At 37.4% G+C, this 27505-nt stretch overlaps 1 protein-coding gene across 5 annotated transcripts in view; it reads right to left on the bottom strand.

Annotated features, from left to right (window-relative positions):
- Mbd5 (methyl-CpG binding domain protein 5) overlaps window positions 1–27505 on the bottom strand; it is a 143984-nt gene that overhangs the window by 44315 nt on the left and 72164 nt on the right. For all 5 annotated transcript variants that reach the window (XM_052725937.1, XM_052725936.1, XM_052725935.1 and 2 more), the window contains 5 exons: window positions 18913–19182; window positions 18518–18794; window positions 14451–14553; window positions 12054–12234; window positions 4909–7044 (listed from right to left, as the gene is read on the bottom strand). In XM_052725937.1, coding sequence (XP_052581897.1) covers window positions 4909–7044; window positions 12054–12234; window positions 14451–14553; window positions 18518–18630 — 2533 coding nt within the window. In that variant the 5' untranslated portion in view covers window positions 18631–18794; window positions 18913–19182. The remainder of the gene's footprint in view (window positions 1–4908; window positions 7045–12053; window positions 12235–14450; window positions 14554–18517; window positions 18795–18912; window positions 19183–27505) is intronic.

Raw genomic sequence — 27505 nt, 5'->3', positions numbered from 1 at the left:
ACAAGAATAAATAAACACATAGAGCTACAACTTAAATACGTCATAGTCTTTTTACACAAAGTAGTTTTTCTGTTCTCACTATTTCATTGTCTTATACCTACCATTTCATTAGCTTTCCTGAGTTTCAAATGTATTTTGTGCTGAAACATTTTCATTGCAGTAAAAATATACATACACACTTACATATGTACACATGAACATGTGTTTATTCATAGGTTTATTTATATCCTGAAGAGTTAATGCATAGAGTTTAAGAGTTAAGGCAAATAAATGTGTTATAGTTTCTCTTCTCTCACAAACCCATACTCTTGTCCCTCAGAGCATTATAATTTCATGTAGTTAAGCAGAGTTGATTGTTTTTAATTAGGAAAAGGAAGTATTTTACAGCAAAAATAGTTTAATGACTTTATCATATGGGAAACAGGATGGTTATTATTAAGTATGTTCATACAGTAATTTAAATACTTCTGTTTGTACTCTGTGAAAGGTCACAGGACCAAGGAAGGGGCTAGTTGTGAGGATGCAGGCAGGGCTTGGGTTATGATACAGGTGTTTTCGCTATTTGTTAAGATGTAGGCCTACTGAAGTTTGCTGGCCAAGGACACTTGATTTCTGACCCCTCTCTAAACCAGACCACTACACTTAGGTGTGAATTTTGTTTCTCTTAAAAAAACTGAAAATTTTGCATACATGATGTGTGTGTGGGTATGAGTTTGTGGGTGTGTGCAGGAGAACACATGTGGAGTTTGGAGGTCAATGTGAGCTGGTTTTCTTTATTGTTCTTCATAGTACTTTCTTATTAAATCCGAGGCTTACTGACTAAAAGTTTAGCTGGTCACCAAGTCCCAGGGGTCCTTCTGTTTCTGCCTTCCCACACTAGGATTATAGGACTGTGCTACCATGTATGGCTTTTCAAAAGGGCGTCAGGGCTCCCAACTCAGGGCCTCTGCTTTGGCCGCAAATACTTCACTGACAGAGCTATCTTCCAGGCCCCTGGTGTTTATTTTAAATGTCCACTACTTACATATTTCCAGAAGAGTGCGTTTAGCACTCTGTGACTGGACTGGGGTCTGAGGACTTGGAGGTCTGGATTCCAGATCCACCAGAACATTGCTTGACCATTTAAGCATATCACCAAGGATCTTATTGTTAGGAAATAAAAAATTTTTCAGTGGAAGTAATAAGCTTGCCTTGCAATTTGATATTCGAAAGAGACACTTGCACACACTTCAATATAGAATATTAAGAAGCAGTCATGGAAAGGTAACTTAAAAACACTCAATAGAATTAATAAAACACATAGCCTTACAATTTCAGAATAAAGAAATTTAGTATTTTTCATATATTCGCCACAATCTTTGCCTGTAATTCCTATAACTGAACTGTGTATTTAAAAATGTGAACACAGAATGCACATATAGGCTTGCAAACCAATATTTTTAGTTTTCAAGATAGAATGATTCTCCTTAAAGGAGATTTTGAGGGGCTAGAGAGATCGCTAGTGGGTAAAGGCAATGGCCATGCAGGCTTAGCCACCTGAGTTCAATCTCTGGGGCCCACATAAAGGTGGAAGTAGAGGACAGGCTTCATCCGAGTTGTCTTTGACTTCCACACATGAGGTATGGCATGTGCGCACCTTTCCCACATCATATACACACAATAATAAGAAAAAGAGATTTTGAAAATTAGTTATGCATTGAATTAAGCAAGAGGGCAAGTCATTTCTTCATGTCTTCCTGCCCTATTTCTGACCTGTTGTTTAAAGGACTGGACAAGGCACTGGAGTGAGGAGGTCACCTGAGCTGTGCGTACACTGTGTTAGGAAAGGAGAGGGACCATGTTTTCTGTCCGTCTGCCACTGTACCATGAAGCCATGCAAGCAGGAAAGAGCTGTACTGTACTGCTTCAAAGACGTACATAAACATCACCCACAGGGACCCGTCCCTGGGTCAGTTAGGAAGGTCACAAATGTGGTACACATATGTGGGGAATTCTCTTGATATTCTGAACAGCTCATCTTTACTGATAAAAAACATTTTAATCCTGTGTTCTATGATATCAGACTCCAAAGATAGAAATACAAAAGAACTGGCTTTTATCTAAAAGTATATTAAAAAATATACACATGTGGATTGCCATATGACTTAATGTGCTAACTATCTGAAAAGGAAAACAGTGTTTCTGGAGACTAAACATTTCAGATGAACTTGTGTAGCTGGGAAGGTGGGATTTCGGGACCAGATAAACCTGAGTTCTACTCCTGGTTCAGTCATAGGGCTTTGGCTAGTGAGGTTCTCTGAGGTTCAAGTTTTTCATCTGTAAAATGAAGACGTTTTATACCATGGACAACTATACAGATCATGAATAATACGAGTGGACCACTTGTCACACAATAGGTGATCCATGATAGCTATATGCGGCACTTTACAAATAAAATATGATAGCACATGCTTTCAATCCCTGCACTCAGGAGGCTGAGAGGGGAAGATCATGAGCTTGAGGTCAGCATGAGCTATGTACCTTACCTCCAAACAACAGCAAAAGACCAATTACTCTCACAGAGAAAGCTGCACTGCCCTGTTGTCTCATTCTGACTGCCCAATCTCACTGCTCAATGAGTACTAATGAAGGAACAAATACCAGTGTAAACAGGTATTTATGCTAGGCAATTATGACAGCATGTTCAGGTGACATAATTCACTTCATAACCAGAAGAATGATGGGGGTAAAGTCCTTCTCAATATTTATCTCTCCAAAAGAGTTCATCAGTAAATCAACTCCTTTTCATAACCAGCTGCAATCAGTTCTATATACAGTAATTATTATTTAATTTCACTAGGTCTAATATTTTCAAATTATTAACTGACCTAGATTTTTACCATGTATATGTCATGTCAGCCTACACATGCTCAGTCACATCCATCACACTGCCTAACATTTGTTATTAGTCTTTGAGTTGCTTATGTGTTACAGCTTTTCTTACTTTAATAAACTTATAGTCCATGTGCCTTGAAAGCCCTGGCACTAGCAATCTAGGTTAGATATATATACGGATAAGTGGAACAAGAAAATAAATGACCAAGGCTATATAAAATAAGTCTGAACTTGACAATCTGAAGAAACAAGAATATAAATAAATGTAGGTCTTTTCCATAATAAAAACATTGAAATACATCGTGATTGAAACACATACATTTGCACATATGAACACAGACCTGACATGAAGCAAACTATGGTAAAGGGTATTGGAACTGAATAATAAATGAGACTAACAATGCTTCACCAAAATGACTGAGGCATGCTCAATAAATATGGTACATCTTAAAATACTTATGAACTTTATGTTGTTTTAATTTTAAGTGCATATATTAAACTTTTATTTGTACAGTATTAGCTAAAACAGCATGAGTCAGTGAAAAGTTGGAAGCCCCTTATGCATCCTTTAATTATCCTGTTAAACACAATGTTTCACGAGTCCTTAAATTAAGAGTATCAAGAAGGCACTACTCATTTCAAATTATCTTTTAAGCCTGCATTCATTTTTAACACAAAAGATCATTGTACAATTCTTCACCAAATATTGACATCAAAACAACACAAGACACAAACTGTGAAAGATGGCAGTGTAAGGTGGTAACACAAGGCAAGAGGACACTTGACTTTACCTTCAAAGGCATGTGGATGATAACACTCTTCCAGCACAGTGACATAATGAAGTCTGTCTATATCGATATGGTGAGCTATCAGCAAAGGAAGCAGCAGTTTCCCCTGTACCAGCAATCTGGATTTTATTTATTCTGCAGTGCTGGGGATTGAACTCAGGGTCTTGTGGATGTCAGACAAGGGATCTACTGCTAAGCTATATCTCTACCTCCAAACAGTTTAGTTTTTCAATCCCGCTGGTTTTAAATATGAATGCTAGGGTCCCTGAATCATCTTTTATTTCCTCCTTGTTTCCTACAAGTTTGGAATCGTCAGTGTTGGGTTTCAAGGGTTTTCTCTATTGTTTCCATGACCAACTTTTCTGCTTGCTTGAATTAGTTTACTTCTCTAGTGTTCCAGGATAGTTTCTTATTAACAATTTCTAAGGATTTTATTGTGCAAAAACATAGTTCTTTTTTCCAATGTGCCTATTTTTTGCATGAACTTAATTAATAGTGAGTGAAGATTTATACTTAATTTGGTTACAAAACCTTAACACTGATGCTAAAAATATAGTTTAGTTCTATTTTAAAGCATTTCCATAAAAAATTCTGGAAATCAGGTTTTCGAGCCTTATTTTACGAGAAAATTTAAATTAACTTTTTTTTTTTTTGTTTTAAAAGGAAGTAGCCAATCTCCATGCTTGAATTTTCTTGAACAAATAATAAAGGATAGCAAACTATGGTAAGAAACACATTAGAAGACAGCTTCCTACTTCACTACCTCTAGTGACCCTTTCCTACTATTTACCTATTTCTGTTGAGCAGCAAGAAAAAAAATCCATTTCTTTTTGTATTTTTGGGTTTCCCAAGATGAGCTTCATTACCTGTATACAAACCACAGCTGGGTAAACACCTTTATACTGGAGAAGACCAAGGACTCTCGTGAACCAGGAGACCTTGCCTCCTACGGCTTCTTTTGCAGTGTACAGTTCAATGGTTATGAAACCGATTGAAAGTCAAACAATATTCAAAATGACACAGATGGACAACAAGTAACAAAAAACATGGAATCCTCTTAGCTGGTATTCTTTCCAAAAGACAAGTCCCTAGCATTCTGTAAATAACATTATAAATATCAAAGAAGTGAGAATTTTCACAATGGGGAAAGGAACATTTCTTATCATAATAAATATTTTGGTACAAAAATTTAAAAACTGTAGAAATCTTTAGTACCTTTGGGTACTTTTTTCTAGTAAAATCATACCTGCTTCAGAACTTGTTTGATTATAGCTGCTAACAACGCTGTTTGGTATCACTGGAGTGGTGGACGCTGAAATTCTTGACTGAGGTGGATTGGGATGTAATGAATTTCCTAAAGCCATGCCCGACTGACTGAGCATCCCACAGTTCCCGCTAGCCTGAATCTGATTTATTAAACCTGCAAGATGGTGGCTGGGGACTGGACTGTTACTGTGAACAAAGTTAGTGGTTGCGTTGTGGCAGTGCACGGCTTCCCCTCTTAAAGGTATGCTCTGTGTCAGGGAATTCTGAAGAACACTGGGATTCATATTAGGATCTGGAAAATGCAGCTGGTTGGCAGAGCAAGGCAGAGCAGTATTTGATCCCCCACAACCCGGGGTACTATTGCTACTCAAGTGAGAGCTTTGACAACTCATAGACTGTAGTAACTGAGACATTGAACTTATGGGAAACGACCCCTGCCCCTGCTTCCTTAGCAAGTCGGGTCCAGGTTTAGGAACTGCAGAACTATCCATTTGAGACTGTCTGAGCAAACTCAACACTGTGGCAGGTGGCTGTTTTCTTTTCCGTAGTGAGTCCTTTTGCTGAGACATCAACTTGTCTCTTAGTGCTGCTCGACCACTTTGACCTTCACCTGCTGGGAGAAGCACGTGGGCAGTCGGGGGGAACATGGTGTTTAAAGTGCTGTGTCCTTCAGAGCTGCCACTGCTGGCAACAGCTCCAGAGTTGTTACTGCTGCTACTGTTGTTACCAGCAAGTTTGTTTTGATTTGCTAGCTGTGCTTTGGCTGCTGCTGAGAGTAAACTACTTGCTGGAAAGGAGGCAGCATTGTGCTGGTTCAAGATCTGATTTAAAGGCATTCCCAGCAAACCAGGCTGACTCTTTACAGAACCATTTCCCGCAGATGCAGTAGGAAAAGCTGCACTGCTTGGGGTAGTAAGTACATTACTCATTCCAGCAATTAACGGGTTAGGGATATCCTTGTACTGATGATGTCCATCAGACTTGGTAGAAGGGCTTGATGGCATTGATGGCCTTGGGGAACCTATTGTTGATCTTGGTGACCTAGGTGGAACCTTTATGCCACTACAAGTGGCCTGGGGTCCTACAGGTGGCATCATGAAATTTCCATGATCTGATGATGTGGAAGATGAGCGTGATCTTTGGGGCGATGCCTCAATCCTTCCAATTCCAGTCCCCATCATGTGCACTGGGGATGTCACTGGAGAAGGGGACAGGGAGGTTGAAGCTGAATGCTGAATTCTTTGTACATGACTCCCATGATTCATATGACCAGGTTTTACAGTTGGCAAAGGGAGATTACTTGGCAAAGGAACAACAGCAGGAGGCATGCTTACATTCATCACAGGTACCTGAGAGTGGACATTTGAATGGAAAGTGGTTGGATTAATGATAATAGGGTTCTGATTCACTGGTTTACTAGGAATAGGGTCAAGAATGCCAAGTGGATCTTTCTCAGATGTTAATGGCTTTTTCTGAAGAGCACAAGAAGGTGGAGGAGGGGGAGGTGGGCCTTGGGGTGGTTTGTGGTGGAACATTGCTCGTGGTATTTCCATATTAGTTGAAAAATTACACATTGGTTTTTTCATTACTGGACTCTTTGTAGTCAAGGTTGGGGAAAGAGGTATATTAGTTCTTCCAGCCATTGCACAGGATGACTGTATGGGAGAACCATGTAGCATTACTGAAGGTGGAGAAAGAGGAGTCCTATTTAGGTGAATAGGACTGCAATTGGGAGCTCCATGAAAACCAGGGTTATTTCTTGAGAAGACATCAGGGCTTCCAAGTGGGTCAGTCCTTGGAGAGATTGAGCCATCTCCATAGATCTGGGAACCTGATGATGCTGGGCTGGGTAGGCCTCCATGGCTGCCACGAAATGGAGATTTCTGTCCATGTTCACTGCTGCCCAATCTCTGTCGGGGGTAGACAGGGTGGAGTTCTTGCTGCTGACTTCCAGGCAGGTCTTGCACGTATAGTCTTCCCATGGCATTTGATGATCCAGTCATTAACTTGAAAGGATGCTTACATTCAGGCATTACAGAATTTGTAATTCCTTCGTGAGACTTGTTTCTTACTGATCTTGGAGTTGCTGCCCGTGAAGGTACTACTGGAGTTGCATCTGATGTGAAAGAGAAAAGAATTTTGTTAATTGTTTCCATTACTTTGTGTTAGGAAGAAGGGAGGAAAAGAGAAAACTGAGGAGGGTGAGACAAGGGCCCCTGGGAATGCAAATTTATGAACAAAAGCTGTGACACTATGTAATTAAAGGAGTTCTATAAGCTATTAAACTTTGATTTAATCAAAACATGTTATTTACTACTAGTTGATGAAAGGTTCTTAATACCTCTTTATTATACTTGTTTACTCCTTGTTTCTTAAGAAAGCCTGGCCATAACAATCAGTACAGACTGACATTAGTCATTTTAATATTTAGAATTTCAAAATCAAGGCTGACAGACCAGATGGTGATGGCACTGTGGCTGTGTTGCCAGATTTCCAAATTTTCAGAAGTCACAGTGGGAAACTGTAATCTCTGAGGCACCTTTTCTTATGTTAGTTAACTAAACTGTTGTTTCTATAAGATGATGCGTTGCTCTGTAACTGTTTCGATTACTTGATTTAAACCTCCCGTGATGCTGTGGTAATAGTTCCTTATCCCCAAACTGTGACTGTAAGAGCAAGCTCTTAATCTCTGTGATTTGAGTGAATGAGGTTCCAGTTCTCTCTATAGGCAATGATAACAAGAATACATGTATTGATTATCATAATTAGCCTCCTATCATGTCTGAAATTCTGTATAGTACAATTTCTTAATTGGCTCTTACTGTAAGGACAGTTTCAGTCCACCAACTTAGGTTCAATATTACAATCATTTTATAAGGACAGACTTCTCATCTAAAATTTAGTTGGGGTGTTAGAGTTGCAATTGAGTATTCCCTTTCTACATCAGTTTATTTCTCCATCCTTTTGGAATCCTTTCAGTTCCTTTGGAGATCAGACAGAATACAGGCAACAAAAGGAAGCTGGCTTATCATACAGAATTTTCAGCTTATCATGTCAGAATTCTAGGTTTAAGTTTTTTTTTTATTTTTTAAGGCCCTAAGGATAGTTAAGTATTATATAAAGTTGCACCTTCTAAAATAAAGATGGCAAATAATATACTCATATGCTAATTCCCATTACATTTGTGTGGGCTGCTTAGAGAGTTGTGTTGAAAAGAATGCTTTTCTAGCTGTACTCTATGAGAAAATGCCAGAAAGTCTATTAAGGCACAAGAGATGAAAGTGGTACCAATCATACTACATATTCGCCATATCTATTTTGAGACTTAAAAGCATATTAGCAATTATACTTAGATTCATTTGCAATCAGATATACTTAAAGGGATAAGTACACACTTAAAATGAATCAATTTTTACTATTTGCAAGAGAGTATACAGGTCAAATCATATAATAACTTCTAAGACAGCATTTCCCAACGTGGAGTACACAGATTCTAGCACAAAGAGAGAAATGAAGATATGTTCCCTTCCCACCTCGGAGTATTATGTAGACTTTCTGATTAGAGCATGGCAGAGGTTCTTCTCAAGAGTAATTATGTTGGGACTCAACAATATAACAGAATACAGAAGATATACAGAACTGAGGATATTTTTTTCATTAAAGAGGGATTATTAAAGGTTCTTAATTAAAGAAACAATGAATTAAGATATGTAGGACTTTGTACTTGGCGTATAGTGAGAAGGGAATAATGTTAAATGTAGTAGCAAGAATATGGAATATATTCTACATAGTAATGAGTCATCTGTTTGCATATTTTCTAATTATCAATATATTTATATAATTACCTACAGTTCCATGATTCAGATACAGACAGTAGTGGCATTTTTTATATTCAGCTAACAGAATTTATACAATAGCTATGATTCAGAAGAATTTCTTCTATTCCTGAGGACAAATTGTTACTAACTTTAAAGTAACAGGGACGCCAAAAGGACAAGAGTCAGGCTGATGGTGAATGACAGGCAGGAAAGCACAGTCAGCAGTGTGAGAGCTTGGCACTGGGCAGGGAGAACACTTAAAGAACACATGGGAAAGTACGTTACTATTTATGCTACAGGGAGGTGAAAATGCTCAGGAAGTCTGAAGTCTGAATTACTTAAACCCCAATTTATGATAACATAAAGCCTGAAGCTAGCAAAACAGTATACTTAATCCAACAGCACACACCACTCTAAAAGGAGATGGGGCACACTCTCACTTTAATTTCTTTAATTTCAAGAATTGAACTTGTATGCACAGGCACAGCAAAAAGATCTAGATCAAGATCCTGCTGGGTCTTTAGAGCAAGCACAGCAAAAAGATCTAGATCAAGATCCTGCTGGGTCTTTAGAGCAACAGGGCAAACTGTGGAGGCAGGAATACGCTGTGATATAAGGCAGTACAGGCTCAGCATGTTTAAGAACAGTGTGGGCTGGAGATGCTCAGTGGTTAAGAACATTTGCTATTCTTACAGAGGACCTGGGTTGGGTTCCTAGCAACCACATGGCAGCTTACAACCACCTGTAACTCTAGTTCCGGGAGATTAGATGTCCTTATTTGACCTTTGACTTCTCTGGCACCAGGCATGTATGTGGTGCACATATATACATGCAGGCAAACACATATAAATAAATCTAAAAAAATAAAGCATATGCAATATATATGCAAAGTGATAATAGCCACACTAAAGTGGCAGGGCAATGGTAAATTTTATTTTATTTTTTATTAAAGATTTATTTATTTATTATGTACACAGTGTTCTGTCTGCACGTATCTCTGCAGGCCAGAAGAGGGCACCAGATCTCATTACAGATGGTCATAAGCCACCATGTGGTTGCTGGGAATTGAACTCAGGACCTTTGGAAGAGCAAGCAGTACTCTTAACCTCTGAGCCATCTCTCCAGCCCCCAGCAATGGTAAATTTTAAATAATTTATGACTATCAAATGTTCCTTTACAATGCTGGAGTCAAGCTGTATTTTAAAAACTAGCCTTGTTCGGAAATAAGCCCCTGAAAGCTTTTTTCTCACCTACCTCAGTGGAGCAATTCTTTCGACTATTCCTTGTTCAAAGTTAGTGGGTTCCTGGACAACAACTAAATGCCAGTTTTTCTTTCTTGGCACTTTTGCCCTGAGTCCTTTTAATTATGTGTATGACATGCATATGTTCTTGCATTCAGGGCTCTCAATGGTTTGGCCCCAGGTCATTTATTATTATTTAGTCTTCCACTCAACCCAGGTCACACACTAATTATGGTACACTCATGCTATTCTTTTATGCCTAAATTGTTTTTTAAAGCTGGTCCTAATTCTGAGTCCCAGTCTTTAAGTGCTGCCATTAAGTCTTGGATGATTATTATAGGTTACATACATCATGATGATTTTTTTAGAATTTTGTAGAACAGAATCAACTGTCCATTAAACAAACACTTGGGAGCTTAGTATTAATTTTGAGTTACTGTTTCAATGTCAGATAGGCTGTGCAATTTTGAAGGGAGTTCACATGAGTGCTATGAACAGAAGTTCCTTACCTTCAAGTAATCCCAAAGAGTACAAATTAATCATTAAGGGAAAAATACCTTAACAGTGGAAAACTTGAATGGACCCAATCTTAAGCAAGTAGTCAAATTTAATATTGTCAACACAGGATTAGCTGACATTATGTACTTTTTGATGAAGATATAACATCATTTATGTATCATTCCTACCAAACTGAGCATAAACGTAATGTGAGGAAATAATTAAGAAATCCAAACTGAGGAACATTCTGCAAAGCTGGCCTATGTGCCTCAAAAATGTCAATGTCATAAAAGATTGACACAAACTGGGGAATTGAAGATTAAAGAAATGTAAAAGCTAATTATAGTGTACAATCTCTGGTTATATTCTAGATTCTAAAAAAGGAATGAACTTTTAAAAAAGCTAGAGGGGTTATTAGTAGGAAAATAAAAGGAACTTTAATATAACTACATGTTAGCTCATGGAACTTTATCAGTATCACTGGATTGTGGTGGCATAGGGGAATGTCCTTTATTTCTACATTCAGATGACATTATATTCCTCATCAAGTAGCATTTGACGTTAGTGAATATATTTATGTACAACTTGGAAAATCAAACTTAACAGCACATGGCAATTAAACAAACACCCTGTCACTTTTCTGTGACTTTGCCATTTTTCACAAAGGGGAGTGTCAGGGCTGCTGAGGCAGCTGAGTGGGTAGAGGCACCTGCACCCACATTTGAGAAGCTGAGTTTGGCCCATGAGAGAGAACCTACTTTTGCAAGTTGACCTCTGACCTTCACATGTGCACTGTGCCCATCCATGTGCATGGATGTACATCCATGTACACAAACACACTTCAATAAACAAATGTACTAAAATTTTTACTTAAAAGGAATGTACGTGTATGTGTTGGGAGTATATCATAAAAAGCTCTGGGTCAAGTGATTTGAATTTGGGTAGGTGCTTAATAAATAGCTATTATGACTAAAACACTAACATGGTTAACTTCTTATTTACTTATGATTGTAAATGGACTTTCTCATATAATATATCCTGATTACAGTTTCCCCCTGCTCTGCTCTTCCTAGTTCCTCCCTCCCATCTGGATCCACCCGCTTTCTGTCTCTCATTAGAAAACACACAGACTTCTAAGGGCTAATAATAAAATAAAATAAAATAAAATAAGATACAACAAACTTCTAATAATATTTCTAAGCAATATTTGAGACTTGATCTTATCCACTGAAATCTAGCCCTATGTAAGTGGCTGTTTTCCTATAAAACAATGTAGCCTTTTTGCCTGCAAGCTTGTCGTAGGTACTTACAAAGACTTTTAATTTGCTGGTCAGTATTAATTTTGATTGTGTTACTGTATGATATGAATAAGAAAATTTTAGAAATAGATTCACAGTAACTTTTCAGATAAAATTTGCTGTTTGTATTCAAAATGGTAGAACACACAAAAAAAACTGTGGATGTTCAAAATACAGACTGGAAAATCTCTTGCAAAAGTGCTTTCTAGATATTCTTTGTCTTGGAGTAGAGTCACAGACATCTCCTAACTCTACAACAACATTACATACTTGTTCCTCCTCCAGGACTGGTGAGCACCAGAGAAGGATGTGGGGCCTCCATGCTTTTATGGAGTGTGGCCACTGCGATGATTTTCCTCTTATGTATACATAGCTTGGTGACATCTTCATCTGCTTTCACGTCTTCTGCGGTTCTCTGCTTCACAGCAGCTCCAGGATCAAAATTAAACACCTGGAAACAACCACAGCATCTGTTGATAGTAGGTCCATGAAAATACTTAATAAAAACCCTCTTGTTTACAAAGAGAAATGCTGTACATAGATTACGCTATAAGTAGGAATTAAACCTTTAAGATTTTAAATGGAAGAAAGACAACTTTACATAATTTTAAAATACTTCTGGCCAAATAATATTTTTTTTTTTTAGTGACAAACAATTAAAATTATACAAATTGTATGATAGCTAAGCTAATTAAACATAGGGAAGGGCAAACTATCTGGTAATGTTTCTGATTTAGAGACTTCCTGATGGGGTCAAAGCACAAAAACAAATGAGGCACACGGTAAAAACATGAGAAGCCACAGCATTCCTGTATGCCCAGTTCCCCCACAGCATTCCTGTATGCCCACTTCCCCCACAACATTCCTGTATGCCCACTTCCCCACATCATTCCTGTATGCCCACTTCCCCACATCATTCCTGTATGCCCACTTCCCCCACAACATTCCTATATGCCCACTTCCCCACAGCATTCCTGTATGCCCACTTCCCCACAGCATTCCTGTATGCCCACTTCCCCCACAGCATTCCTGTAGGCCCACTTCCCCCACAACATTCCTATATGCCCACTTCCCCACAGCATTCCTGTATGCCCACTTCCCCCACAACATTCCTGTATGCCCACTTCCCCCACAACATTCCTGTATGCCCACTTCCCCCACAACATTCCTGTATGCCCACTTCCCCCACAGCATTCCTGTATGCCCACTTCCCCCACAGCATTCCTGTATGCCCACTTCCCCCACAACATTCCTGTATGCCCACTTCCCCACAGCATTCCTGTATGCCCACTTCCCCCACAACATTCCTGTATGCCCACTTCCCCCACAACATTCCTGTAGGCCCACTTCCCCCACAGCATTCCTGTATGCTCACTTTCCCCACAACATTCCTGTATGCCCACTTCCCCCACAACATTCCTGTATGCCCACTTCCCCCACAGCATTCCTGTATGCCCACTTCCCCCACAGCATTCCTGTATGCCCACTTCCCCCACAACATTCCTGTAGGCCCACTTCCCCCACAACATTCCTGTATGCCCACTTTCTCCACAGCATTCCTGTATGCCCACTTCCCCCACAACATTCCTGTATGCCCACTTCCCCCACAGTATTCCTGTATGCCCACTTCCCCCACAACATTCCTGTATGCCCACTTCCCCCACAACAATCCTGTATGCCCACTTCCCCACAACATTCCTGTATGCCCACTTCCCCCACAGCATTCCTGTATGCCCACTTCCCCACAACATTCCTGTATGCCCACTTCCCCCACAGCATTCCTGTATGCCCACTTTCCCCACAACATTCCTGTATGCCCACTTTCCCTGCTGCTTACTTTTATTGCTATACTAATATTACCTCCTCATTGATCTCAAACTGTTGTACGTCAAAAATTCTCATTTATCATATAAATCTCCCCCCCAATTTATTTATTTAAATTAATTAATTACTTTTTCCCAGCCTGATCACAGTTCCCCTCCCTCCCCTCCACCCCCCTCATCCACTTCTCCTCCCCTCTCCCCAGAAAAGGGCAGGGCTTCCATGTACACCAGCCAGTCCTGGCACATCAAACTGCAGCAAGACCAGGCACCTCCTCTCCCACCAAGGCTGGATGAGGCAACTCAGTAGTTAAAAATATGGTAACATACAAAAAAGAAAAAGGTGTTTATTAGTCTTTAATTTAAAAACTAGTAGTACATACACATTTCAGAGAATAATTGTCTATTTTCATACCAAATATTTCACCTTTTTAAATTAATTTGCTTTTAACTTTGTAAAGCAATAAAACTACTTCCAATTTTTGCTATGGGAGCTGAACTTTGTGATTTTTTAAGAGTATCTGTGGTAGATTTACTGATACTAGTGCTAAAAATAACATTATGGATTTGAGTAGCCATAGTAGTGAATGAAAGTACTATACTAGAAGCAGTTCCAATAAAAGGAACAATAAAATAATCAGTATGTCATCTTTGAAAATAAAAATTATTTTTCATAATCTTTAAGCATTCCAAAGTGCACATAAAAAAATTAAAATGAACTTAAGACCAGAGGCCTAACGTAAAAATGAGATGCCAAATGAGAAAAGCAAATATATTAAATATCTACAAACAAACCCAAACCAAAACACCAAAACCAAACCCTCCTGTACTGGACTGTGACAGTTACCTTGGGAAGAATAAGAGGACATTCCAAGCCACACTTGCATGTTCCATCAGTAAGCAGGTATGTTTTAACCTGCTCCAAGCAAGACAACAAAGACCCACTGGGACTGTAAAAATAGTTTAAAAACATATCAGGAAATAATTTTGATGACACATACTATAAAAAAGCACAATTTACAGACTTATTGTCCCTTCACAAGATAATATTTTCCTACCAGGGAAAAACATTTTCTTTGCCAATATTATGTTAGCTACTAAATTACAGACTTTAACACTATCTCTTTCTTTGGAACAGAAATATTTCTCAGAAAAATACATATGTTCATAGAAAATGAGAAAGCATTTCAAAAACCAGGAACAGATTAAATATGGGAAAACTATTCTTAAGAAAGGACATAAACAGGTAAGAAAGGAGACGAAAAATATGTAAAGTATGCTGGGTGGTGGTGGTGGCATCACACGCCTTTAATCCTAGCACCTGGGAGGCAGAGGCAGGCGGATATCTGTGACTTCGAGGCCAGGGCTACACAGAGAAACCTTGTTTAAAAATAAAAAAAAGTCCATAAAATGATGCTATTTATTTGAATGATAAGGTTTGCTTTAAGCTCTCTGAGGAGAAAGTGACATTGCAACATGCTAAGGTTCGAACCAAAAAGTTATAAAGTACAAAAAAAAAAAATGGAGATAACAGTTCCATCCTGTGTCTACTGCCTGCTTCTGTGGAGGCAGAGGAGCCTCCATCCAGGTTTCTTCCCATCCCCTCAGTGTTTCTTTGAAACAGATAAGTGTAATCTAATTCAAATTCTAGCGAATAGAAAGACTGTACGGAAAGGGAGACAGGTATTAGGCAGAACTGACGGAAGAAGGTGAACTTTTTAAGAAATGGAGTGTTAGGCAGTCATAAAGAGCTGTATAGGTTACCAGGCTCAGGTTTTGACGTCAGTAAAATAAGTAAGCATGGATCCTTCAAGTCTATACATTAGGTCCTGAGTCAGCTGAAGTAAGCATGCATCCCTTCAAGTCTATACATTAGGTACTGAGTCAGCTGAAGTAGGCATGGGTCCTTCAAGTCTATACATTAGGTACTGAGTCAGCTAAAGTAAACATGGGTCCTTCAAGTCTATATATTAGGTACTGAGTTAGGTGAAGAGAGCATGGACCCTTTAAGTCTACACATTAGGTACTGAGTCAGGTGAAGTAAGCATGGCTCCCTTCAAGTCTATACATTAGGTACTGAGTCAGGTGAAGTAAGCATGGCTCCCTTCAAGTCTATACATTAGGTACTGAGTCAGGTGAAGTAAGCATGGGTCCCTTCAAGTCTATACATTAGGTACTGAGTCAGCTGAAGTAAGCACGGGTCCTTCAAGTCTATACATTAGGTACTGAGTTAGCTAAAGTAAGCACGGGTCCTTCAAGTCTATACATTAGGTACTGAGTTAGGTGAAGAGAGCACGGTCCCTTCAAGTCTATATGGACATAAATGCACACTCTGCCTTGAAATTTCTATATACTTTGAGTTTATATTTTATTTATAACTATTTAGAAAAACCTCCCCTTAAGCCTTCTGGTCAGATTCATCCAGAACAATATCCGGTTTCATATATGAAGTTACTCTTGAATGGAGTCTAGTCTGCCTCCACAGACACACAGGCAGTATTTGAAATGGGCTAGGTTAAAATGCAACTCATCTGTGTTCATGGAAAATTATACAAGTGACTTTGGCACAAAAGAAAAAAAATTCTAAAAAGAAAATCCTAAACTTAGTTAAATGAACTAAGAGTGTTTTAGATTACATGAAAGAACAGTAATTTTCACATTATAGACTAGAGTTTCACCAGAGCACACAGGGGCAATAATGGCTTTAAAGTTTTGATAAGTTTAATAAAAGTGTCACTAAAATATATCATTTTGATTTTTTTCCCATGAAGAATTAGTAAGTTTAGTAAAAAGAAACTGCTTAATATTTTACTTAAAAGAAAGTGTATGGATGGCAATCTAGAGGGATTTACTTGTAAAATTTAGCCTAAAGTGAAGAATTCCTAAATTCTATTAAGAATACTCCAGATACTTTAAAAATATTTCCTACCACTCAGTTTTTTTTTTCCTGGTTACAGCTATTTAATTAACTTTTGGGAGTAATAATTAACATAAAATAGTTATCTTAAAGGATTGGAAACAGGTGGAGAGCTTACGATGTGGCCTCTGTGCCTCGAGGCAGGGACAGCTGGACACTAAGCTGACGGGAGCAGCAGAGGGGCTAACTTCCCACCAGCGCTCCAGCAGTAATTCAATCCTAGCCGAACAGGTCACATTGATGCTCTTATCTGGGAAGTTCCTCTCTAAGTGATCAGATCGGATCTGGAGACCTCATGCTAAGAGGATTATCAGACATTCAAGACTAGGGAGACTTGGAAACTCAGGAACAAAGTAACTGTGGATTCTTAGACCTTAGTTTGGTTTCTTGACTCTGAACTTGACCTGATTTTTGCTCACAGCAATGTGAAAAGCTGATCTCATAAGTAGTTATCAAAACTTTGGAATCACTTAGTGTATTTGAATATATAGTTTTCTTTATAATCTTGAACAGTCATAAACACAAACATGTCACAGATAATGTGCAGTGTTGTACTAACAACAAAATATTTCTGACAATCCATGAAGAACATTGGCAATAAAAATACTTTGAGAAGATTAGTCATGAGTCCTGTGTATCTTTTTTCCATGGGCTGGACCTCCCATTCTCTATTATTCTTTTACTACAATTAGCAAAGCATACCTTTAAAATGTCAGAAAAAAGAAATATATGTGACAAAGGAATTTCAATTAGAACTAAAGTTTACCTCAAGAAACATCTTACCCAAAGCAAACAAACCCATATCTGAGCTGAATTCTTGAGATCTGGCATGTGAGTCTTTATGTTCATATAGCAAAGAATACCTCATTCATATATTTTTAGTTTTTTTTTTTTTTCTAAAGACAGGACTTCCAGTATCCCAGACTGGCTCTGCCTCATTATGTTGCCAAAGCCTGCTTTGAAACCCTGGTATTCCTACCTCTATCTCCTAAATGCTGACTTTAAAGGCATACACCACCAAATATATATATCTTTGTAGAACTGAAGAATTCTGTTGAAACTAGGTTACAAAAGCCATACTGAAAGTAATACCAAGATTATAATGTTACATGTCTTTGAAAAATTTCTGTTCTTAAATTGTATCACAAAGATTTATGGTATCCAACTTTCATTATTTATTAAAAAACTACAAAGTAATGAATTTAAGGGTCAATTATTTAATGAAAAGGGTAAAATTTTGTTTTGTTTTTCAGACAGGGTCTCAATATGTAGCATTGGGTGGCTTAGAGTTTGCTATATAGACCAAGCTGGTCTTGAACTCAGCCACCTGCCTCTCCCTCCCAAGCACTGGGATTAAAGATGTGCACCACCATGCCTGGTTAGGGGCTAAAACAGCCAATTTAATCCATTCAATTTGTTCTATCACACACACACCCCACACACCATAAGAATATAAAAAGGCAGGCCATGTGCATCATGATTTTCTTTTGTTTGTTTTTGCTATTACAGGTAAGAAAATTGATTAAAAGTCTATAAAGAAAAGATAAAAGTTACTTTTAGTTAAGAGATCTAACCATTAAAATGGCTAATTAGCCTCAGAAAAGCCCGATGAAGTACTCTGAAACAAGGTGATATTCTTAAGAGATACTGGGTCTATTTCTAATATTTTACATTTTCCTGTGAGTATAGTATTCTTGTTTATATGTTTCTTTTAGAAGGCTTTGTATTTTTTTATCCTTACTACAGGGAAGCAGAAAGATAACTTTACATAGACACAAATAATGCATAAAGATTCTCTTCAGTAATCTAAGGAAATTTACATTGCTAAGCAGCACAGAATAAAAATACTTGTGTATTTCTAGCACAGAGGTCATTTATTCAAGTTTATGTTAGGTGCTGTCGGTCACAATATTTTGTTCCCTTAGAGAAGATCAGTCTTTTACTGCCTTAATCTTGAAACTGCCAACCTGGAGGTAACAGAGACAGTAAGAGCTCACCTGATGTAAAGCACGCCATTGTGATCCACACGCCGTTGCCAACCCACAGGAACCTGTATAGCTGGAAGACCTCCTTCCTTGTCTCCTCCGTCACACTCTTTGCCTCCATTCATTTTCTGTGTCTGCTTGGGGTGCTCCAAAGATATCAGCAATAAGATGATATCCTTCTATTAGAGAGCATGGTGGCCTTCAAAACAGGGCCAGCACGGCACAGTTTTCCTGGACTACGAAATACATCGGGAAGCTTCGGCTCAGTTTGGAACCAAGTCTTTGAAATCTGCCATTGTGAAAATGTTTCCCATTATAATCTACATTAAATAAAACGCATTTCATTCCTAGGCATGGTCTACATAGGCAAAACCAAATACTCTCAACCAGGGAAAAGCATAATTCACCTGTGCTAGTATCTGTCTGAAGCAGAAGAGGGAGGGGCGAAAAGTTTTTAGTTGTACATTTTTTCTTGAACCTTGATACTGGACTAGAATAATCTCTACTTCTAGAAACTGGTCTGTTTTGACACTACCAGCTGGTTAATGTTTCCAGGTGCTACCCGCCACTATAGGCCACATTCTTTCGGCTTTCTCTTTATTTTCCAATGTGAATCCAAGGTGTTGCAGGTTGGTTCATCTGGTGTTTTCATGACTTCAAAATTCCAATAATGTAGCCTGAAATATATGTAAATACATAAACTGTACATTTAATGTTGAAAATTGAGAAGTCACACAATTTAAAAAACAAACTTCTAAATGTACCCAAACACTTTTGTGTTCTCTGCTGTCAAAATCATATGCAAAATTCAGTTTTTCTTTTTTGAAAAAAAGATTATTTTTTAGTTTTTTTTCTTTCTAAAGTTTTTTTTTTTTTGGAAACAGTAGAAGAAATGAAGTATACATTTCCAAATTTAAGGGCAAGTTTTCTCAGTATTTTTGAAGGGATGAGAGTTGATTTATAGTCAAGATTTTACAAAACTTTATATTGTGGTGTACTCTCTAAATTCTTTTATTAAGTTACAAGGTGCTATTTGAAAAAGAAACAACAGGGTCAGTGGTAGCACAGCATGCTTACAAAGGTGATCTTGATGGAGCAATTAAATAAAAAATAAGTAAATTGAAAAAGATTTAATCTAATCTCTCAGTATTATGGAGAGTGTAATGTCACAGTGGTGGACTTGTGTTGTGAAGAACCCTTTCAGTGATCACTTTAACATGTACTATACAGTCACATCACTGAAGCCACAAAACTACATTACAAATGAAGAACACTGTCCTAGTGTTTTAAGAATGGGACATGTGGCTCCTTTTAAGAAAGTTTTCAGTGACAGCATAGTTACAAATTAAAAAAATGCTGGAGCAGAGCATCTGAAATGGGAGTGAGGAAATGCTGGAAAAGTGTCAAATGACAGGATTCAGGGGAGGTTTTAAACTGATTTCAAAAGATCAATGTGAGAAATTAACATACTGTTAAACAGTTCATTTAAGAAGTTAAACAGTTCGAGCAGACATACAACTAGTCACTTAGCGTCTACGTATTTAAACTTGTCTAAAATCTTTCAGGGTCTTTCATTAGGAAAGCAAGAAGCCATCTTTCAAGGAAGGCCACTGTAGATTTGACATCCCTATACTTTCTCTTTAGATATTTATATCTCTGTTGTGGACCTCCAGGCCCGATCCATTTAATACTTTTCTTAAAATTTATGTGCAGTCTTGTGTATGATATATGTGGGCACACATGCATGTTTGTGGAGGTCAAGAGAATAACACTGAACTTGGTTCTTTCCTTAGACTTCTATAGGGCTCTAGAGCTATAACTCAAGTTCCTAGAGAGGAATGCCACACTTTTACCTCCTGAGAAACCTCACTAGCCCCCAAACATTAAATTATAATATTTGAGCAGTATTTATTGGCACTACTATATAATTATTCATGTATTGATACAATCTTTTAATGTTGTATGATAGATTCTGAATTATTTGTTCTTTTAAAGTTACACACACATATATACACACACACATACACACACATACATATTTACACATACATATACACAAAATAGTCTTGGATCCAAGTCCCTATTCACTGTCCTCTCTCCCCCTCCTACCACATCTATTTTCCCAACTCCCCCTTTTACTTTCACGTTTTATTTTTAGTTTTTGGTGACACTGCATTTAATTAGGATTTCTTACATGGACAGAATGGGGGACCTATTTGCTTGACTTGAGTGCTATACCACCAAGAATATGACTCTTGAGTCCCAAGCCTGAACATTTTCAACTCTAGACACTGGTGATTGTTCTCTAAAGAAAGTGTACTGCTTCTAAATATTTTCTATGGATGAATGTATCTTCTTTCTTTTGTCTTGGAAACGTTATATGTATACATATCTTTTAGATTTACTTAATTTTATTTTATGTCTGAGTGTTTTGCCTGTATATATGTATATATGTCACATGTGTGTAGTGCCTGCAGAGGCAAACAGAGGATGCCAGAACTGGAGTTAGAGACAGTTGTTAGCTGCCATGTGTGTGCTGAGAACCCTATCTGTGTTCTCCACAAGAGAAGTAAGTGCTCTGAACAGATGAGCCATCTCTCCTGTTTCTCTTTTTTTCAAGTATTGAGTCATTATCAGTTTGTATTTTTTCCCCTTGGACACTTTTGTATGGCATTAAATATTTTCCCAAAACATTACTTTCAATCGTTGTGATGGATTTTTGGGAATTGATGTGTTAATTTAATTACTTCCATTTATCTTGTGGGCATAGCATTCCTCTAAAACTTTCATAACCATAAACAAATTTGAGAAATGCTCCTGCACATATAACTAACTACACACATCTTAATAGTTTACCCACAATTATTTGCTAAAATAGAAGTGAATAATTTTGTGTTCTTCAGACATTCCTTTAATGTATGAAGCAGTCCTAGGAAAGGATTTAAGATCATGTTTCTCAAATCACTGAGGCCTATACATTGCACTCTTTCACAAAATATTGACTGTGTTCTACTTGCTTCCAGGACTCTGGTAATCTTATCTCTTATAGGGAACCATCATCTGAGGTGCTGTAATTCTTTCTTTTTTATAACTTGCAGAACAAGCACTGAACACTTTCTCCTGTTTCCCAAATTAGCATTTTAATATTACTATGCTTCAGAAAGCCTACATTCCACAATATCCTTCCCTCTTTTCCCTTGGAGACCCATCATGTTTATGTGGCTTCATGAAATTCTATGAAGACTGAAAAACAGAAAAGATATGATATTCAAGCTGTCACCCAGTCACTAGCATTTGGGATCTAAGATTCAGTTTATGCTTCAGGTTAATCTGTATTTATTTCACAGACATTCTGTAATGATGAGAATCAAATGTGTGAGTTTAAGTTTATGTATATTCTGAAGGAGATACCTGTTACAGTTCTATAAATGTTTTCATTTTTTCTGCTTCCTTTAAATATGTAAATCAGTCTCTGAAAATTGGCTTTGAGAGAACTAAATTTCAGTGGCTTTATTTTCTTTATTGCCCTGGCTTCTGCTGACCATTTAGAATTTAAGGTGTCAGCTTATTAGCAGTATCAGTCTGTTTACTGAGTCTCCATTCATAGGAATATACACACACTGAGCAGGGACCTTGACTCAGTCTATCCTTCCTATATTAATTATTTCCTGATGATTGTATATATTCTAGTCAACACAATTTTATATTCTGTTTTTTACTTAAGCTTATGATACATTTGAGCATGACAAGTCTAAAACGAGAAGTTTTAGAAGAAGCCAATGAGTGTATGCATGTTGATAAGAGCTAATAACCATTTTTTGTGCTCTAGATTTATCCTTAAAGATCTAACAACTTCTGCGTGAGACCTTCTGTAGAGAAGATAAGGATTCTATGAAGAGTAGTATATTTATTTGTGAACACTCAGTTTTATTATGTAACATATTAATTGTATTAATAAAGGAACTAGAAAATGAATACAACAATATAAAAATTAGGCTTGTATTTAAACAGGGTGCTCTTAATGCAGTAGACTTCCTTTTTCAATCTGTTTTATTGATGTTCTTGTCCATATAAGAATAAAATTATTATACATTATTAAATGTATTTAAAAGTCAAACTCAAAAAACTATGAAGACTAAATATTAGATAATATGACATCATAAAAGTACTAAATAGTCATTATTCATAAATCGTTCTGATTCTGAGTGACATCAAATGCCATAAAGTCATTGGGATAATGTCAAACAAACTTTATTAACAGTAAACATAATGAACTGGCTTTTGTGTGATGATATTCTATATTGATGCACACGACAAATTGATCTGTGCTTAGTGGACATACTTAGATACACAGCAGCATAGAATTAAACAGCCAATAATTCTTCAATTATCAGGAACAAAACTGTATGTTAAGTAAAATGTGGACATTATTTGATATGTGATATAACTAAATCATCATTAAACTTTTTATAATGATTTTAAAGTTAGCTCATTAAATATTTATAAACAGGAAGTCTACTCCCATCCTGCATTGGCAAGACTGAATGTTTCACTTTTCAGACTGATAGTAAGTTTCATACAGACCAATCCTCTGCGCTTACACCTCAAACAGTATATGCACAACAACGGATGTGACTGGACTAAAACACACTATTAGCACTATAGAGAGCTGCATCTAAATGACTACACCATAATTATCATTTTATTGAATAACAAATGAATAACCACAACCTTTCTACTCTTTGTTAACTTATGTTTCTTAGAGTAATCCTAGATGGCATTTCCCTAATCATCTTTCCATTGCATCTATCCAGCTCCCAGTCAATCTTCCCATATTTATTCAAGTCAGGCATTTTATTTATAAGCATTCCATTTTCTCTCATTTTTGAAAGAAAACTTTGAAACATATTAACCCATTTTATACTAGTTATTATTTCCATTTGATTCTTATTATAACTGGGTGGCCACTTCTTCTAAAACATCTTTTTGATACATCCTCTGAAAGAGATCCAGAACATTCTGCTAGGCTTGGCTTCCCCAAACAACTGTTGTCATAACTCTATTTGGTTAATCAGTTGGACCAGAAAACTCTCAGTAGTGCATCTTTCCTTGCTTGATAACCAAATCTCAAATTCTATGTTCTGTTCTTTCACAGTAGAAAGTATAAAGGTCCACAGCCTGTGTGCCTCAGTCATTAAGAACACTGGCTGCTCTTGCAGAGGAGCAGGGTTCAATTCCTAGTACCCTCATGGTGGTGATGGTCTGTAACTCCAGTTCGAGAGGGGATCCAAAGCCTTTTTTTGGCCTCTGTGGGCACCAAACATGCAAGTGGTACACAGACACATGTGTAGGCAAAATATCCATACAAACAAATACAACCATTAAAAAAATAAAAGTGATACTATTTGATAACACCAAGAACAACGTGACAGTCATACAGGAAGGCATCCACCACATATCTGAAGGTCTTGGGATAGGCTCATAAAGTTTTGGCACTCTCCACAATCAAGGCAATGAGCACCTTGGCCTGGGTCCCCTCTATAGCCAAGAATAGAACTTACAACAAGGCCTATTATTTTTGGCTATAAAATGTTAGCAACTCCCATGTTTGAGTCATATAGAAATCTTAAATTATGTGTGACAGATTGCAAGTGGCTCTGAATACTTTTTGCTGTTTCACTGGGCCTTGTGATCTGTAGTGAAGTGTGACAGGTGTGACACTGCTCACACCTTGTTTCTAAACCTCAAGAAGCCCATGCTTTTCACTCTGGCTCTTTGGAATGCTATTACCTTGTCCACAACCTCAACTAGCTCCCTTGCAGTTGAGAAGGGATGTAGGTGGAGAGAAGCCCAGCTGTTTATCCAGCTCAGCTGAGGCCTGTCATGAAGATGAATGTAAGGGACCACCATGTGGAACAGGGATGACCTGGCTTAGCTGATTGGGTAGTAAACTGCAAACCAGCAGAACCATTAGTAGAGACAGCAATCCTACTGGAAATAATAATAACGCTAAAATAGAGTTGGCTCATAGTGTTGAGAGGCTAGTTAGCTCTAATTAACAGTGTAAGCCTTAACTCTTATTTCCTATAACATAGAAATTATAACAATATAGATTGTTCTTGGACAAAAGCTACCCTCATAAATGCTTCGAACATTGTAGTATTCAAATTATTATTTATAGATAGCCATTCAAATCATGAAAAAGCTATTCAGATCCTGCAAAAGGACAATGATATGGTTAACTAGAAAAAACATGCCACAAAGTTGCTATATAATGATGATTTTTTTTTCTTGAGTTAGGGTCTCACTATGTAGTACTAACTGGTCTGGGACTCACTATGTAGATTAGGCTGGCCTTGAACTCACAGATATCTTTCTGCTTCTGCCTTTCAAGTGCTGAGATTAAAGGAGTACAAAACCATGCCTAACTTGATAATCTTAATTAAAAAAGTGCTATCATATGTCAGTATAAAAACAGTATAGCAACAGCCTCATAATTACTAACGTATGTAAGTATAGGAACATGATACCAGTGTCCTCTCAATTACCATCACATGTTCTTTGGTAATAGGGACATATTTTATTTTTATTTTTTGTACAATAAGCAAACATCAGCTCTGTAAATGGGAAAATATTTCTAAAAACCTCAGAATAGTATTCACAGAATTAATTAATCCAGGGAATTAATGGTTTCTGCTCCTCAAAAGTACCAAGGAAACTCTCTAACAGAAACATTTATAAACTTTGTGCTTAGAACTAACAATTTACTTTTGTATCTTTTCCAAAAGATTAGGATAAGAAGAATCAGAGGCTCTTAACCTGGATGACTTGAATAAAGAAAAGCTGAGGCTGTTTGCTGTATTCTGAATTCCCCTGGGGATCACTCTGATTTTTCTGCTTGGAATTCCATTTCCGATCCCAGCTTTTTGCCTATACCCAAAGCAGGCTTATTTGTATTATTGTTAAAAATGTCATTCAAAAAGGCCCTTCCTCATTTACCCATTTTTTTTGTATGACTTTACACTTCTTGTAAGTATCCTAGCTTGGTTTCTATTGTTGATGAACACTATGACCACAACTTAGGGAAGAGAGGGTATATTCACCTGACAGCTTAGTCCTGTATGAAGGAAATCACAGCAGGTACCCAGGTAGTCACCTGGAAACAGGAACTGAAGCAGAGACCATGGAAGGACACATGCTGGTTTGATCCTCATGGCTTGCTCAACCTGCTTTCTTAAGACACCCAGGATGCCCCGCCTAAGAGTGCTACCACCTCTGGTGGGCTGGGCCCTTCCACATCCATCATTCATCAAAAAAAATACCCTACAGACTTGCCTATAAGCAATCAGATGAAGCAGTTCTTCATTAGAAGTTTCTCTTCCCTGATGACCCTAGCTTGTGTCAAGCTGACAACCTCATGGGAACATTTAAGTCTCCCCTGTAATTCTTTCTTGTAATATCCAGTTCCTTTCTTTTACAAAAACTACAACACAACACTTGGCTATTCCTTTGCCAGTCTACCTGATTGCAAAGGAAAAGCAGATGAGACCAGAACTTCCTCTTAAAGCTTCCTTTTGTAACTTTACAAATACAGAAGGGTGTGGAAACAGAGGGTCTGCATGTATAGTTAAACAATGCCTTCTTTCTTAATATAAAAACTGAGCAATAACTAGTCTCAACTACATAGCCTTAGTTCTTTTTTTCAGAATTATTCTTAAAAATAATAGGTTATCATAAGGCATCTATAAAATAATAAACTGATGATAATTCTGAAGGAAAAATATTTGTGATATGTTTTACCTATTAGTCCTATGATGTTACTTTTTTGCTTTTCTGTATTTGAAGATTTTCATGAATAGTGATAACAAATCCGTGTGCATTTTTATATAACTATTTAAGAGTAAGCATACAAGTTAAAAGTGGCAGATTTTGCATTTTATTCTTCTCTGAACAGTATTTTGGCTACTTCAGATGCAGACTATTTGATGCAGGCCAAATTAATATTGAAAATAATCACTTAGTTACCCAATAGGTCTCTTCAAATTGATCCCTCCAATCTAAATGTAATCATGTTCCCTTTGACCAACATCTTTCTTATTAACTTCATTCCACATGCAAACCCTGCAATGGACAACTACCGTTATATTGTTTTACTTCTGTGAGATCAATCAACTGTTCTAGATTTCACTAAAACACGAAATCTAATTTCATGAGTGAGATCATGCAGCATTGGTCTTTGTCTAACTTTTCACCTCAGGTACTATCTTCCAGTTTGCTGCAAATGGTAGGATTTTGTTCTTTGTAATGGCCGCACTATACCCCCCTCCAGCTCCGTGTGTGCATCGCATTTTCTTTTTGTTCTCTCATCTGCTTACACATACATACATGCACACTCCATAGCTATAATAAATATATAAGTAAAAATTGTTTTCCCACATACTGATTCAATCCATTGGATATATATCCAGTCATGAGACTGTGGGTCAGATAACAGATCTAATCTAGTTTTGTTTTAGGAATCATCACACTTTTCCCATAATGGTTGTATGAATTCACCTTTTTACCCATAATATGCAGGATTTTCATCTTTCTACAGCTACATCAGCACTTGTTATCTTTTGTCTTTTCAATAGCCATGCTTGTTGGAGTACAGTGACATTGTGGTTTTAACTTAAATTTCTGTAAGTCTTTTTTTTGAAAAAGGTATTTTTCTTTTTAAATTAGATTATTTATTTTGCTATGAGTTGGAAGGTTTGAGTATTGAGCTCTTTTCGGTTTATATATGTAGCAAATATTTTTTTCCCATTCTGTAGGTTATCTCTTACCACTTTGTGATTATTTACTTTGTTGCACAAAAAAAAAAATCTTCTAGTTTGGTACAATATCATTTGTCTATTTCTGCTTTTGTTATCTGTACACACACACACACACACACACACACAAACACACTCTCTCTCTCTCTCTCTCTCTCTCTCTCTCTCTCTCTCTCTCTCTCTCTCT

The sequence above is a fragment of the Peromyscus californicus genome, unplaced genomic scaffold, assembly GCF_007827085.1.
Source record: "Peromyscus californicus insignis strain IS unplaced genomic scaffold, ASM782708v3 Scaffold_7__1_contigs__length_154581171, whole genome shotgun sequence".
Lineage (NCBI taxonomy): Eukaryota > Metazoa > Chordata > Mammalia > Rodentia > Cricetidae > Peromyscus > Peromyscus californicus.
The sequence above is the reverse complement of the archived record's forward strand: the minus strand, read 5'-3'. Positions and strand labels throughout refer to the sequence as shown.